The 17,988-nt window shown below is 38.4% G+C and overlaps 1 protein-coding gene across 1 annotated transcript in view; it reads left to right on the top strand.

Moving 5' to 3' along the window:
- The window catches only part of foxo3b (forkhead box O3b), a 41,022-nt gene extending 25,365 nt beyond the window's left edge, over nt 1–15,657 (top strand). The window contains exons 3-4 of the mRNA XM_044106070.1: nt 9,573–11,025; nt 12,277–15,657. Coding sequence (XP_043962005.1) covers nt 9,573–11,009 — 1,437 coding nt within the window. The 3' untranslated portion in view covers nt 11,010–11,025; nt 12,277–15,657. The remainder of the gene's footprint in view (nt 1–9,572; nt 11,026–12,276) is intronic.
- Nucleotides 15,658–17,988: the final 2,331 nt, after the last annotated feature.

Below are 17,988 nucleotides of genomic sequence, written 5' to 3' on the forward strand. Positions count from 1 at the left end.
GCCTCCTCATCTGCCAGGGAGGCAGCTTGCTGACCAAGTGACGATGCAAGGAATGTGGCGTGCTAGGACATGGAGGTTGGGCAGCTGAGCCGTTAGATGGAAATAATTAGAGCTGACCTACATGGACCAACTACAGAATTGTTACGCATCTAAAAGAGGAGATTTCGATGTTGTGTTTTCCTTTTTTACCATTTCAATATCACTATCTTTGGGCCTGTATAAAACTGGTTGCCAGAGAGACTGAATATAAGCCAGAGAAGATATAGTGCTGACCAAGCTTGTCACAGCTGGCACTGTGTGCTGCTTGCACTAGATAGAAGATACTTGACAAGGGCAACCCTCCCCACAAATATGTTGGATCTGCTGTACCTTATTTTCATTTACCTGCATAGTTTGGATTGGTATAGTTCTGTCACTATTTCGTCTGTTTCCATACAACTGACCCATACCGCACTATTCCTGGGCCCCCTTCCGTTGTAGGTCTATGGGACAATGGTACTACTTGCGTCATACAATACAGTCCATTGAATGTGGGACAGAAAGATGTCACTGCTTGGGGCAAGGATGAGACTTGGTAATGCATGTCACATGCATTACTATTTGGGTTGAACCCCAGGGCTGGAATGGGGCAAATTATCCATTGTCATCCAAGAAGCCTTGGAACCGAGGGCTCAAAGAAAAAGATAGCTTAATGAATAAAATATCCTGCTTTTAGAAATTTGAGCTTATGAGAGAACAAATGACAAATGAGGCCCTCAAATTAAACGCAATTTGGCAAAAAAAAATAGATGGAAATTGAAGGTGACAGAAAAGGACAAGAAGTAGAGGGAAAGAGAATACGCTGAATATTAGGATTAGCAGGGTGCCTACATGATTAATTACAACTCTGTATGATAGAAATAACATGGAGGAGTGACAGGGTGATGTGGGGATGCCAGAATCATTTATGATTATCAGTTAGCAACTGTTGTTATTCCTCTAGGACGGTTTCCTGCAGGTAACATGTAATTCGTTTGGGAAATGAGTCTAATATCTATCTGAAGACCCCCAGATAACAGGAGTGAAATGGAGATATGAAGCAGGAAGGTCTATTTTTGGCATCCAGCCATCTGCAGTTACATTTAGAAAAAAACTTTTACATCTTATCAGTTTATACAATATTTATCTAATCATCCTCTGTTTGGAGGAGTCCATCTTTAATGTGATGCATTAAATTCTTCCTCGTTTAATGCATCACAAAATCTAACAGGATGGAATCACTGCTTGCATAATTATCAGAAAATCAAACTGAACAGATAGCTTTGTGCTCACTTATGACCTGCACAGCTGTTGTCTTCAGTGAACTTCTTATTAGTGGGGATTAATATTGGTGATAATAGCAGTTTTCAGGGAATTGATGGGCATTTCTCTCTCTGTAACAATTTCCTGTTGAAATGTCTTTCTCAAGTGAGTGAGCAAGTCAGTGAGAGAGTTTCCCACATAAAGCATAATGTTACATAAACTCTTTTTACTATTATTATTTTTATGACTAAGCTTTTCATTGACTCATCAAAGCAGTTTTGCTAAAATGTATCTGCTCTATTAAACAGATACTTCTGTCCTCAGTATTTGCTTTTTTGTTTGCAATCTGTATTTTACATCAAAGTGTAGGAATTTTGACTTCAGTACATTTTTTAAAATTAACTGCACTGAAGTGTTTATGAGCATGAACTGCCTGTTAAAGGTTTTCGCTCCAACACATTTGTCTCCATTTGTGGAAAACGGAGACAAATGGTGCATAGGAATGCACCAGTATAAATATTTGGGCCAGTAACCAATATTTATCAATATTACGATCACACCACTGACTTCACCATTCTTATACTTTTTCCGGTTAATAATGCATAATGTAACTTCTATTAAAAACATGTTTTATACATATTTGTTAAAAGTATCACTTTATCATTATAGTATAATATGAGACAGATGATTTGTGAAAAGATCAAGCTCCTCCTCTTCCTCTTTGTGCTATCAAGTAACACTCGCAATGGCATGATTGACAGCACTAAGACCCACCTCCTGCTTCTGATTAGTTGCTTCTTGTTAGCACTGGAAGCAGTGGGAGAAGGCAGATGATTTATTTATTGTTTTTACAGATTATCTGTTTCCTACTATATAGTCAGAATGTAGTGACAGTTTCAACGAATATGCAAATATATATATATATATTTTAAAATATTGCATACTGTAGATTTAAACTCTCCACAATCAGCAAACACTGCATGACCAACTTGACTCCACTCCCAACCAAGAAAATAATGTCAACAAGATGGAAATAAATATCAGTTGTTATACCCATTTTATTTATCTGATCTGATACTGATGCTTGCGCCGATTGTGCATCCCTAATAGTTCAGTTTTTAGTTTGAAGGCAATCCAGAATCTTAGAAGTAGCATTCTAACCTTTTCTATATCAACAGATTTTGATGAATTAGTTTATTATCTGTTTCTAAATTACATTGGATAGGGGGTACTTTTTTTACATCTCTTAGCCTACTTCATGTTGTCAGACAGGTTCTATTTATGAGCTCTTAGAAACCGAGGCTGGAGTATGATTCAGCTGCACAACAAATTGAGTTTATTGTAGCTAATTTTAATTTAATAGGGGGGATATATGTTTTACATAGAGTCAGGTTGGTTGGATAGCAATTTGTCCTTAATAAAAAAAAGTCACAATTGTAAAGCTGCTTTTTACTCAGGTCATCGACATTTATTTGACCATGTGAAACGTTCCAGTGTGACAAAAAAGCAGAAACAAAAGGAATTTGTAACAGGAAACAACACAGCTTTTGCAATACGTTTGACAAATAAACACAAACACACCTTTGCACTTGATGTTTGTGTACATGCTGCAGCCCTGATTAAAACACACTGACCTAGTGAAGCTACGCGAGGGTAACATGACTAGCAGGCTTTTTCAATGACCTGCAATGATTGGCTGTTAGATGTGGGATGGGTTGCCAACTCCCCCAACACCAAGCCAGCCTATTGGAGAAAATACAGGAGTGTACAAGACGTTCTTTGAGCATGTGGCCTTACACAACAGAGTCCATGCAAAATACAGGAACAGGCAGAGAGAAGTGGGAGAAAAGTAAAAGAGGCAGCATATTTGTTTGGATTTAAAGGACCCAGTATTGTTGACTGTAACCAGGCCTCCTTTAAGATCTGAATTTGTTTACAAAAATTAAGCCGCATGAATATAAACAGATGAAGGTGTAACCGAAGTCCTTCTGGCAACTTCCAGATCCCCATTCAGGTCTTGCACATAAACACAAGTTGGAGGGAGAGCGAGAGAGAAAGACACCGATCTGCTGGCTGGGAAAAGGCACTCATGATTGAAGAGAATGGAATGTTCTGTCTGCAGTCCAGAGCTTCAAGCAGCTGGAACCTGGACCCAGTGTGTGTTTGTGTGACTTGGTGCATGTGTGTGTGTATGCAGGGTCACAGTATAAATAACCTCCCCCTCTCTGCAGCGTTAGCACAGATTTGCCAGGCGGTTTATTTATAAAACCGGCTTATACGTGTCAAAGACCTGCATGTTGTCTACACCTCTGCCTCAGGCCATAATTATGCTAACTTCTAGGCGCTTATGAGCAACCACAAATTCAACGAACTCTAACATTTACATTTTTACTCCACCCCGATTTATCAAATACTGGAAAATGTATTATTATTTCACATTGTACATGAGGTAACATTTTTAAGAAACACCAACCATTTTCATTCCCAAGTTTATGAGAGTGAAGCCTTTTAATGGACTTTGGAGAGCAAGCATAATCATTTTGTGTTATGATATTCAGAAATAACATAAGCCATATATTGAGTTCAACTTTTAAAATTTGGGTTCTTTTTCTTTATTTTAAAGTACAATAATTTGTGTCCAAGCTTTGCATATGTTTAAGTTGACTTCCTTATGAGTAGGTATGTAAGGCGAAGCCACATCAGTGTATATGTTTTGCCCTTTGTTGGTCCTTTATATCTAAAACCACTTAGTGAAATTCTGTTTAAAAGAAGCAGAGATGTGTGTAAACAACAAACAAACGAGAAAAAGGAAAGCATAAAAATACTACAACATAACGACGTCTAAAGCAGGTTTAAAACTAATTGTTGTTGATCAGAAAAACACAGACTGAAAACTATTACTGTTTCTTTAGTTGAATCTATTAAAAATGAAGAAATTATTCTGTTATATATAGTTATAATTATATAGTTTATATATATAATTATATATATTATATAGTTTTGGAGCTGCAACAAAGTTAGCTGAAAACTTGACATACAGGTGATAATCAACTGAAGCATGGTGCATTATTCAGGATGCAGGAGTTTTGTTCTTTATTGCTGATTGTTTTTTAGGCAGGAAATATCTTCTTTTGTTTCATTGTTAACAGACTGCATAAGGACAGAACAGAAAATTAGAGGAAAGATAGTCTAAGTCTATAGAAATACCTATAAAAAGACTTTCTAGAAAGCTCAGAGTATTTCTGTATAATGTTTGTGCCTCTGTTTTAATACTTCTGAGAAACCTTATTTTTAATCGCAGTCATTTGTCCCTCCATCCCATGTTAAATCATGACTGACATTGTGCTAAATGTCCGCTTGACCCCAGCAGCAAGCAGTCACTGTTGACATTAGAGTCAGATTAGTGCTGGTTTACATAATGGCTGAAAAAGTGGGGTCATGTTTGGCCAAGAATCAAGCACAGACACATGTAGGTGGTTATGTACACCACTGGGCTCAGGCCACAGAGTTTGTCCTTTCAAAGCAGTGAAAACAGAATGGAAAGAGGTTAAGGTGCAATGTAAAAGATTGGTTCTGCAAGATTAGAGCACTATAACCTTTCACCTGGTCCTCTTTTAGGTGATGTCACGCTGATTAAAATTCCAAGAAAGAGGTAGCAGCACTTTCTTGGAATATAAATGAATGAATATATGTATTTTTCATCAGTTTCCAGCAGTAACTTGGCGCATCAGGTAGAGGGAGGTGCACATTTTATATGGAGAACATGGAACCTTGTAAAGTGAAACTGACCTAGTTCATATATGTGAGTTCAGATATGTGCTGTAGCTGGGTGATGAAATACACATGCAACACCACGGACACCCGCCCTTTTCTGTACTGCCTGGCTACATCAGCCAATTTCACTCCACCAATCACCACTGCTTGAGCTGGGACGGATACAACCAATTAGAGAGAACACTAAGAATCATCTGGACCAATCAGAGAATGCTGCTTGAGAACTACCTTTAGGAGGTTCATTACATTTACAGCACAAGCTTTCCTTAGACATGGGCTTAATTCTCCAGGAAGTCTTACAATCCATTTGAAATGGTTTATTGAAAACATCCAAAGAGATATTTACATAATCTGAGATATGAGTTCATTACACACCCTAATAAAAATCAGAGGTCACAGAAAAAGGGAGGGAGAGGGATTCCTTGCGTGGTTGCTGACAGTGATTAATTGTTCCCACATGTTGCTGACTGACAAAAAGTCCTCTGTTCCCCTGAGCTTAGCCTGCAGCTGGTGAACACACATACAGACACACATTGCTATCTCACAAAGCACGTTCAGCTCTATCAGGACTCCCAGCTTTTAAAAATGTTATGTAATATTCATAAGTAAAACATAACATGAGAAAAAAAAAACCTGATATAGAATAAAGAAAACAATTAACAGCTGAATACTACAATACGAACATCCCTCCAGCAGTCAGTGCCTACTAGGTTGCTAAAAGGTTTGCTATGATGAAAACATTTGCAGTTTGCAGTAAAGGCATGGATAGGGGATATTTTATGCTAGTTTGTACTCCGTAAAACATTATTTCATTGTTTTCTCTCTGCTTTCCTAAACCTGTTCCAGTAGGGTTTGGCTGTAAATTGTGTTTGTGTGTTATTTAGCTCCTGTGGTTGCTTAGTAGGAGCTATGAATCAGAGCTGCTTTCTCAGTATGCTGTTTTTTATTAATGGGCTTTGGGAATACCCAGGAGGAGCTAGAGTAATAAAAATACTGTACCCTGTTCACACTGTGATGTACCATGAGCTCACCAAGCACCATTCAGAGTTTTATTCAGAAAGAAAAAGCAAAACAAGTATTTTTGTTCATTGAAAGTCAAAACTAATTCACTAAATATGTGATGGGTATTTTTGAGTTGTACATCAAACATAATGAGCATAAGGTTTTTGCGATATGAGTATGTAGGAGGACAAGCAGCTATCAGTGTTACTGTCCTCATTGCTGATATTTCCACCTCTTTATCTTGCATTCATCATCTTCTCACCTCCTCTTTCAATCAGTCACCCTCTCTCTCACTTGGCACCAGAACCCCAGTTTTATACTGTCACTGTTCATGTTGGTAGAACTCTCCTGTTGTTTTTTATTGCCACTCCATCACACTCTGTCCTGAAACATTGTGACCACACATCTCAATGAAATATATAGTCACAAAGAGAAACATAAGATCAGCATCTTTATTGGAAAGAGTCAGAGAGGAAATAAAGGGATGCAGAATGAAGTGATTGGCAGGTGAAAGCTTAAAATGTTGCATTTATTCCTCTTTTTCTTCTTAAAATATCTGTTTAGATCTTTCTGGTGGCTGGAAACATTTAGTCACAATGTGTGTCAATTCATATGTGTGTTTTAAAAAGCTGGGTAATGAAGCAGCTTTGCGTCACTCCTCTGGAGATGCTTTTAGAGGACAAACACGAGTCCCACTGGTATTTCCTTCTTTGCTTACCTCATTGCACAAAATAGACACCCACACACTTGGGAAATGTGCATTCACCCACATAAGCCATTCATGATTTCCTACACAAGCTTAATGATTTGACGATATGCAACGCTGTTCACTGAGACGTCCTTTGTGAATAAGGTGCATTAGTTACAAAACATTGGACACATCTACTTTGCAAAGAGTCAAAAGTTCAGGTTCGTCTGCCAGCATAACATTCAGAATGTAACCCAAATCCTCTGCACTCTGAATAAACTGCTTTTGACCGGAATAACAGCCCAGGCCATCGCTCATAAACTCTTGCCTAGAAAGTTAGGATTGGTTTACGGAAAACAACGTTGGTATTCCCACAAAAGCTTGAAAACAGCTCAGGCTTGTGCTGGTTTGAGCCCAGAAATCTGCTCTGTGTTCAGGAATAAAAATATACATAAGAAGAAAACCAAAGTGGGAAAAGAACTGGCTTGCATGTTGTGGATGGTGGTTGAGTTGTTTATATGAGAGGATACAGCATAGCCCCAGAATCCCTCTGGGCCTATAAGAGCTGTGTTTGTGAAACAACAGAAAGTGAGGAAGAGGGAGAGGGAACGGAAAGAAAGGAGATGGGGTTCAAGGAAAGGAATTCAAAGAGGCTCAGAGTTAGTTGTCATATTTAGGAAAAGTGTGTAAAAACACATATACAAACATTTACGGACCTGTAAGTTGGAGTTTATGGCTATGCAGTCACAGTTTCTGTTTCATAATTTTACTGCCTTGCACGCTATGTATCGGTTTCTTCTCAGAAACCAGATGGCTGCTAGTGTTTGTGTGGGAGTTTGCATCTGAGGGAAGGGCGGTCCAGATGGACCTGTGCTTGAGTGTAATAGATCAGATCAAATGTAGCTAGAATGTCAAACACTAAATAATTGCTTGATTGGACCTAAACATTCTTTAGATATAGCCTTTAATTTGCTTTGAACCTAAAACTACTGAAAGCTACTTGTGATGCAAATTTGTTTCACACAAGGTTCTTACAAAGTTTGGAAAAGTCTGGATTTTGATTGAAGTATTCTCAGGTTTGGATTACCATGGAAATAGAATAGAGTCTTATCAGTATTTCTAAGTGAAAATAGGAAATTTCTAAAATTTGGACATCAGAAAAGTGCAGAAAGTCCTGTGCCCAAATGGAAACGCTAACAGAAAATACCACTTGAAAGATAAAGCAAAGAATCAAACATGTGTTATGAAGTTGGGAAAGAGTTATGCCAATAGTTTCTATTATTTTCCCATAGTCTGTTTAATGTGTTTGTACAAACTGATCAGAACTCGATACATGTTGGAGAAATGCTAAAAGCAACACTGTCAGAAAGGCTGATGACAACCTTCCCGAAGAAAAAAAGATGGCCATTTACAATGGTGTCAATGTCAAGTATGAACAAATGTCCAGCTGAACACTGTGTGCAAACGGTGTCAACAGTAGAAGCATTTTATGTAACCATATATCTGTACCTTATGAATGAAACTGTTGATCATTAACGAGGTCTGTCATGTGCACCGAATCCTTCACAATGAGGCTTTTGGGCTTTCACAAGAAATCATAGTTTATGAGCACACACCAGCTGAAATTCACACCCAAACTCCCATGATTTCACAAACAGAAGCTCTTTGTATGTGTCATTCATAATCCAAGAGACGATCAATTATAGTCTTTCTTTTCTTTTATAGCAACAGTACAATGCTGCAGCAGGAACAATGCGGCCAGCAGCACAGTGAATCACTCCACATTATTGTGAGCTTGTGTGTATTTGACGAGCAACTGAAACAATAAGCTTTTGGGTTTGCTTGTATGTTTAGTCATGCTGAGGGAGTGTGTGTGCGTGTATGTGTGTTTGGAGGTATTGGGGGATGGGTTATGGATCTGTGTTCTTAAATGTAATGTGAGCTATTCATTAAAGGTTATGTGGGCAAAGACTGGAAAAAAAACAATCAATACTGTGAAGAGGGGTGTAAACATACAGCCAGGTCACAAGATGAGACAAGATTTTATCAATATGTTTGCAAACAAAATAATACTTTAGCAAATTATTGATTAGGGAAATAAAGAATCAATAAAGAATAGCAAAGTGTAGTGCAGGTTTGTATATTGCACATATCTCTTATGCTAAGAAGGTTCTAACACCAGTAAAGATTTCAAAATGTCACACCGTGTTTGAAGAATCTTAATTCAAGGTCAAATTATTCACTTCAGGTTTCATCTGTTTATTTTAGACTTTGCCACAGAGATCATCAAATACCATCTGAATCATTACAACACTGCAAAATAGCGCTTTAATTTTAGACTAAGGTTTTCAAAGCATCTGTTGCATCGTCAGCATCTAGCTTGTTTCCCTCTTCTCTGTCACTGTCAACATTTCCTTTTTATACACAGTATTGAAAACGTTGCCAGAAATAATTTAGGTATTTTGGAGACACAGCCAGTCAAGAAGTCTTTGCTTCTAAACTCTAATGTCACACAACAAGGCAACAATACTTGTGGATTGTTGTCTTGTTGTGAACTACTTCCTTTTAAACCTCAAAATAAGAGCCTCAAATATATATGCAGGGTGTCAAGCCTAAAACACTCACCTTCAATCCAAAACTCATAATAGCTTATGTTTATTTTGTCAAGTACTGAATAACACTTTTCAAGGAGATATCAGTTTGAAATAGCATGGTGTCCTGATATCTCGTGCCAATTCTAATAATGATGGTAAAAGTTTGATTATTTGTTTTATGAAAGGTTGCCTCACTTTTCTTATTAAAATCTCTTTCTTTGTTTTTGTTCCAGAACTCCATCCGGCACAACCTATCTCTCCACAGTCGTTTCATCCGTGTCCAGAATGAAGGGACAGGAAAGAGTTCGTGGTGGATGATCAACCCAGAGGGAGGAAAGGGAGGCAAGGCTCCACGGCGCCGGGCCGTCTCCATGGATAACAGCAACAAGTACACCAAGTCTGCTCGTGGTCGTGCTGCTGCTAAGAAGAAGGCCGCCTTGCAGGCTGTGGCTGCTGCAGCGGGGGAAGGCGGTGGAGACAGTCCGTCAGGTCCCTCTAAGTGGCCAGGAAGCCCAACGTCACGCAGCAGCGAGGAGCTGGATGCTTGGACAGACTTCCGCTCCCGAACCAACTCCAATGCCAGCACGCTCAGCGGCCGCCTTTCGCCAATCTTAGCGAATCCTGAGCTAGATGAGGTGCCTGACGATGAGCCTCCTCTCTCACCGATGATCTACTCCAGTCCTGGCAGGGCGTTGTCTCCTGGAAACACCAATGGGAAAGCTGTGCCCACTGAGCTGCCTCGTCTGGCAGATCTGGCAAATACAATGAATCTAAATGATGGAATCACACAAGATCTGATGGATGATTTTCTGGATAACATCAAGCTTGTACCAACCACGTGCAGCCAAGCCATGCAGAATGGTTCCTCAGGGTTTAGTTTTGGGTCCAAACCCAATGGGATAGGGTCACCTTCTTCCACTTCATCTCCATCCTCTAACAACTCCTCTAATGGAGGAGGTAATAGCTACAGTAACTCCATCTTTAGCCCTTACACAGCAAGCTCCTCCCTACGTCCATCTCCCATGCAGACCATCCAGGAGAATAAGCAAACTTCATTTTCCACAACTGGCTTGTCTCACTTTGGCAGCCACACACTGCAAGATCTTCTTAACTCTGACAGCCACAATCATAGTGATGTCATGATGACCCAGTCTGACCCATTAATGTCACAGGCCAGTGCTGTTGCCATTATTTCCCAGAACTCCCGTCGAAACGTTATGGTCCGTAATGATCCTGTTATGACTTTTGGGACCACTGCTGGACTCCAGAGTAGCCATAGGGAGACGCTCCAAACTAACAACCACAACCAGAGTACCATGAGGTCTTTGAATGGAGATCTGAACCTCGCCAATGAGGCAAACACTTTGGCTAATGCCAAACAACAACTTCTACTGTCACCAATTGGTGGAAATGGAACATCCTCCATGCAGATCGACACCTCCATCTTTCTGAATGGCACAGCGAGCAGCAGCGGCGGGTGTCAGGACCGCTTCCCAACAGACCTGGACCTGGACATGTTCAACAGTGGCAGCTTGGATTGTGACATGGAGTCCATCATCAGGAATGATCTGATGGATGCTGATGGTCTGGATTTTAATTTTGAGTCACTGGCCAACATGAATGGAGTCAGCAACTTCACAAGCACCAAGCAGAGCTGGGTGCCTGGTTGAGACAGAAGAAGAGAAGGTGAGTCTGTCTGAGGTTTGGTTTGTTTGGAAATAAACCATGTTTGCTTATAAAAAATAAAAAAAGATAGAGCTGAAGCATAAAGCACACTTTCTGTGTTTTTAAGTTTAAATCCATGTAGAGTGAATTCCTCTGACTAATTAATTCTCATACAAAATCACAACAGGCCAGCCTTCAGAAAGTAATCTAATGTGCCATTGGGGAAAGTAACTCTTTTTTATTTGTCAGAGGGCTTTTGCATGTAAAATAACTTAAGTATATTTCTAATTCTGTAATAATTTGACACTGTACCTGTGTTGTGTCAACAGCTTAGTAATGTTTCTGTGGAAAGTCAACTTTAGCAAACAGGAAAGCTAGCTTTTACAGTTTTAAAGCTTCTGCTGCACCATAATTTTCAGCTGCGATTGTGGCTCACCACAAGTGTTGTGAAGAGGAGCATTGCAAACAGGTGCTTCATCAAGTTTGAAGCAGGGTTTTTTTGCAGCTGGGTGACATCTTTGTGACCCAAAAACAAAATGCTTCCCTTTAAAATTCTGTTCCTGCACTTTGCTCCCACAACCCGAGATTAAAGGGAAAATTCAGAGTTTTTGAAGTCAGTCTTTTTAAAGTGATCAACTGTAGTCTGTATTTAACCTTCAGTCGATGGTATTCATTTTCAGTCTGGAGTTGTAAAGATGTTTTAATGGATGCTCATAGCTAGAGTGACTGGTTCAAGTAGGTAAAAATAGATTTCATTTTTAAGGTCAAAAATGTCCATACTGCATTATTTGCATTATTTTCTAAATGTATAACCCAGTGTTGTATCTGCAGTGGAAATGTTATTTATAAGGATGTTCTTATCCAGTATTTGATCAGGGTCCTATTTTATCTTAATTCTTGATTCTAATACATTTCTGTTGTTGTATTCTTAAGTCTGACATGTTTTGAAAGATAAGGCTGTCCTGGAGAAATTGTTAGTCCAGACTCTGTTGGATTATTGAACATAAAATCTTTCCAGATTGCAAATGTATATTGTAAAGTTGAGAAAGAAAAGTAATTGAATGAATGAACTTTAGCATTAACGTTAAAATTTTTCAAAATTATCCAACGGCTGATAATGGCATCAGAACCATGTGGCAGTTTTAAAACCACTAGCTTGCAGATGCAAGTTTTATTTTGAAATTTAGCTGATTGGTCTTTTTCTAATTGAAATATGTGACTTTATGCAACAATACTGAAGGCATAATGACTTTGTTATCTTTATTTCTGCAGGTCTGACTTATGTGGTGCAAGAGGAGATCAGACAGAACCTCCCCTTTTTGCCAAACCAGCCATCAGCACAATGTAAAATACAAACCTTGTGTTTACAGAAGCAGACTTCCTCTCATGAGCTTTACCTTCGCTCCCACACTGGTGAACTATGAACCACCTGACTGACTTTAAAGATGCTGCACATCAGCCCACAAATCCTCCTGTGAAAGAAAAAGGCATTGTAAAAAACACAATCACAACAAGCTTACTAAAAACCATAAAGTTATGCAATTTTTCTTTGACATCCAGTCAGGAGACACTGCTTATCAGAAATATCTTCAGGTGGAATTAAAGGACTAAAGGTTAGGTGAAGACATAAGAGATCACGGTGCAGTTGTTCCCACTAAAGACGAAAAAAAAACAAAAGAACGTCAAGACAGGACGTGGGATGTTTTACGTTTAAAAAAATCCATCTATTCTTAGTTATTTTTATCTGTTCACTGTTTGTTTGCTTTTTGGCGTTATTCTGTTTTATCAAAGATGTTTCTGGATCGATCATGTCTATAAAAAAAACACAGTTGGTGTGTTGGTGAAATGAAGAGAATTGGAGGGACGTGCTGAGTGGTTGTGCACACACCTTTTGCAGGCACTCACATAGACAAACTGACACTTTGCAAAGACCTCAGAAACCTTTGAAGTTGAAATTCCTTAAAGTTTATGCCATGCACTTACTGTTTTTGCTTGAATTTAAATAACTTTATCATAATAATCAGCTAAAACGTGCATCATATGTTTCATCCCTGTGTACACCAAAGTGTACATAAAGAAGGAGAAAAGTTGTTATAATAGCTTCTGGGGAGTTCTGTTGGGCTAGTTTATTGCCCCCCAAGATGTAGCCAAAAGTTGTGAACATTTCCACACCACTATAGGTGCTATATGAACAGTGTTGAATCCTGTCCTCAGAGGAAAATGCGCCTGTTGTTTTACCTGCTTTTTGATTGGTTCTGCTTTACCCTCGACTGGCGAGATCCCAGAGCTGCAGCCACATGTAGCGCAGCCGGAACGAAAATCCCAGAAAGATTTTTTATTTTTTATTTTTTTGCCTCATTCCTCTAGAAACCACTTGGTTCTTGAGTAAAAAAGACAATAAGCTATTTCTGTATATTGCCAAATTCACTTGAAACAAACAGTAGGGTATGCTGGCAGCCAAATCGCACGAGCACACACACACACACACACACTCACCCACGCCCACACACATATATATTTTACATATACAGAAAAATCTATAAGCAGGGATCTGTGTTAAAGCTCTTCTCATCAAGCAGATTGCAGGGCTGGTTATGCATACACACAATCACTCAGGGGGGAAAGGGAGGCTTTCCAGTCACATTGTAATGGTATTACTTTTAAAATTTCTTGATAATAAAACCTAATACTCTGTGCTTGTGAACTTGTAACCTGTGAAATTTTGGTCGTTGAGATGAAGCATAGAAGGGAGGATAAATGTCAGGATTATTAAGTCACGCATGTCTCGTTATTTTATCCTTACTTTTCATTTGTTCTTTGCAATTTTTCCTCCTCCTGTTGAACTCATGATAGACACACACACACCTCCTCATGGACACGCCTGGTGCTCCTGCAGGTGATTTCTTGTATCTCCCGACTTACGTGTCGATTTCGTGTGTGCGTTTATTTACCATGTCAATTTCAGTTGGATTACTTTCACAAGGATGTGTAATATCTCGTGGTGCATACAGCACTGTTGGACTGTATACATGTACGTCTTTATGCATCATGGATTATGTGACAAATGCATATAATACTCACTGTTTTGTCCTTATATACTCATTTTAGTACTTGATCCTTGGGTTTTTGTGATACCTCTGTAGTTGAAGAAACACGGAACAACGTTATGCGCCGGATAAGTGGGAACACTGTTACCAGCGATTTAACTGTTGAACCTTTTTCTTTTTCTTTCTTTAAATGGTCGGAAGCGCCATTGTTGTAGCATCTGGAAACCGTGATACCCCTTTCCTGTTTCGGGGTAGTGACATGAAGTGTATTCCTTGCTGTGTATAATAGTGTACAGATTTGTGTATATCATTTTGAAGCAGACGTGTCGGTGTGCATGGTTGGCTAAAAGAGCGGCTGGTCAATCTGAGGTTTTAGTGCATGGTTTAGCTTGACCCTTCCAGATGTCCCGTCCCTTTAAAAACCATAATCCTCCGTTGAATCCTATGTTTTTGCACACACACACACTTTCTGTGGCATAAAAAGTTAAGACTTACATAGGAACTCTTGCATCATCTTATCATTTAATATGTTTATAGCTAAGGTTGCTCTCTTAAAGTGTACACTCCCCTGTTAGACTGGCAAGTTTTTGTAATGTAAAAAATTACACCATGACAAATCATTTCTAAACTTTTTCCACATATAATGTGATATTCATTCAGATTAGAAGCTACAATAACCCAGTGACATAAACTAAATATTTTGCTAAAAAGTGATTCCACAACATTTGTCTAATGTTTATTGGAAAATGTCTACAAAATTTCTCTGGTCTCCTGTCTTCAATAGTAATTTTTCATTTGAATTGCACAGCAAATATGGGACATTATATATGGAAATAAGTTACATGATTTTTAAAGGCCCAGTTTATTTATATCACAAAACGCTGATGTATCACAGCACTTCTGACAGCCACTGTACATGCATATACTCTTACATGCATGTCCAGGATGAGCCTCCCTGGATACTTCTTGTTAACATCCTGCCTTGTGCTCTCACGTACCAGCTATTTAGAGCTTTAATGTACTAAAAGTATATTAAAAGTATTCCATCTTCAATGTAACACTATCATTTATCCTTGCAGGGAGAAACTAGATCACCGGCTAATTATTCAAAATTCATCTGCACAGATTGACACTGACAAGGTAGATCTCGGGAACGCTCTAATCCTTTCTTGTGTAAAGATAGGTTATTGATCCCAGATTAACTGCAACTCTCAATCCAGAACAGGTTTTCCTGATGTTTTTTTTTTTTTTTTTACAGTGGAGCTGTAAAAAAATATCACACAGTTGTTTAATTCATTCAAGTGCAGTGTTCAGTTTGCATAAACATGTCACATCATCTGCTGAAATAAAACTAATATGGCACAAAATTACCACTAGATACCTTAACGACATCTGGAGCATCAGTTTCTGCATCATTGTCTCTTAGTAAGAAGCCCGGGACAGCTTCTTGTTTTCACACACACCTCTGAACTTTGCCCTTTATTAATCTTGCTTCTTCTCAACTCAATGTTAGTGGCTATTTTACCTGTGTATCCCTCTTTTTTGAATTGTAATCTAGTTTGTATAAGAAATGGTGCACATGTAAATAAAGCTTGGTGAGGCTCCACTGGTGTGTTCTTGTCCTTTGTTTATTTTTTCTAAAATGGCACCTTCCAATTTTCAGTGCATTCATCATTGGCATGCATGTAGTATAAACTTTGGAGTTTTTATGATTTATTTAAAAAATATTATTTTTCCAATGGAAGTAAAAGTCATAATGTTTTGTCAAAATGGTGTACACATTTAAATGTTGCATATTTTTACATCTGTTTTCCAAAATATATATTTACACATTTCATTAGTATTGAGCTAAATTACATAAACATTCAGTAGCGTTGCTATTCAGCTGATTAACGTCAAATGGATATCCAGCCTTCATCAGACTTTTGTGAAGCTTTAAAAGAAAAGATCTCTTAATTTGATTATTAACTAAGGAGAGAGGGTTTGAAGTTCTTTGTCCCACATTTGTTCTTTTTCCAGATCAGGAGCCATTAGATCAGGATCAGCCTGTGTTACTTTTAGGCAGTAGGAGGAGGTAACAAGTTGTATCCAGTGCAGGCTGGATGAGTTCAGTCCAGGTAGGACTTTGTGTTAGTATAACAGCAGGTAAAAGAAAAGGTTATGTGTAATGACAGGGAAAGAGTCTCTCTGGAGTTTGAGCTAAAACATTACTTCTTGAGATTGATTACAGCCACAGAAACATGCAATGCTGATGAAAACAACGGTCTTCTTTACCAGACCTGTGAATGTTAGGGGTTACTCTGATGTTCTCTACTTGTAGACTATGGTTCATACATGTGAAATTCTCTTTTAAATTTATCACTCTGAGCACAACAGACATAAGATGTGGCTGAGTGTGTTTCTCATCATCAATAATGCCCGTGTTTAGTCTTTAAATATTGTTAAAACTGATATTAAATGTCAATTTGTTTCCTTCATAATTTCCTTACAGATCTACACTTTTGAGCTTCTGTGTAATTTTGACTCAGGGTGGATAAGAAAGATGCACAATAAATTAAAACCGGTGCGCTCTGTAGTTTGTTGAATATTACCCTGAAAGAGGAATTATTAAAAAAACATTAAAAGCGTTGATTTATCCAGTTAGTTATGCCCCTGATGAGTGCATGTAAACCTCTTGAAAGCACTGTAGGTACAAGAAGTACTGACATTTCACAAGTGCCACTAGATAAAGATATTCCCATGTTATTTTATCTTTTTACATCTTACATGTCTTACATGAGGAACATAAATCCCCTCCTGTGTCAGTATAGGGAGATCAACACAGCTAAAGAACTTCATGTTCTTTCAAGTTCCTGGAAGTCTTCTTGCACAATGTTTGTTTTGTATGAAGCTGCCTTAAGTGAGAGCAGACACACAGCAATCTTCTGATACCTGACACTGGGCTGGGTACTTTTCCTGCTTTGTTGCAAAACATACAAGAAAGGCAAGGGGGAGGGAAGGCGGCCAGAGACGAAGTGTTGCATGTCTGAAATGTTCCTCCATGCTTCCACACCAGACATCAAAACAGATCGCATGCTCTGGCAGACTTATCCCAGCAACCCCCCTTCTCCTTCTCGCTTTTCATCCAAAAGGTCAAAAGGCCATATTTACTCACAATCAGAGGGTCAAGCTTTGTATCAGAAACAGATCATTGCAGATGATTAGCTAAATTCAATCATGTAAATGTGTATTAAGACTATTTTTCAGGGGATTTTATAAGAACAAAAATGGCTTTCATCTTGAAAAAGAACCTCTTTCATCTTCAAAGGCATTAATATGAGGAACGCTAAATTGATTTCTGGCTTTGGTGTAGTGGATGTTCACCAGTGTGAGTTACTAAATGCTAAAAACAGATTTTTCTAAGAGGTGTTTACTTTGAAAAATAAAAACAAAATGTTCTGCTCATTTTGAATTGCTTGGACTATGTGAACCATAAAAATCAGTAATAATATCAGTAAACCAAAAATGATAAACAGGTACACCTACCTAATTTTACATTGTCTTAGTGTTAGATCTAAATTTGAATTTCACAACAGAAATTAATGTCCAAAAACAACTAGTGAGGGCTTTTTCATGTTTTTTTTATTTATACCAATAAAGATGAGAAGTATAAACATCTTGGTTTTGTGTTTCCAGCTTTTCATAAATGCTCTGCCAATGCAAAGCAAATAGGACAGAGAATATCGGCACAGAGTTTACACTGAGAGACTCCAGGAGTATTTCCTAACAACTGGACTCATAACACAAGTTTATGCTGTCCAAGATCCAACTAAAACCATATTAGAAGTATATTTGGCAGCAGTGGAGGCATTAAGTCAACCTGTGAAAAATGCCTTGGCATTCCTTTTTTCTCTTTTTCTTGGCACCAACATCATGTCCAACTGGTCTAATAGGTAGT

The sequence above is a fragment of the Gambusia affinis genome, linkage group LG22 (genome assembly GCF_019740435.1).
Source record: "Gambusia affinis linkage group LG22, SWU_Gaff_1.0, whole genome shotgun sequence".
NCBI classification, from domain to species: domain Eukaryota; kingdom Metazoa; phylum Chordata; class Actinopteri; order Cyprinodontiformes; family Poeciliidae; genus Gambusia; species Gambusia affinis.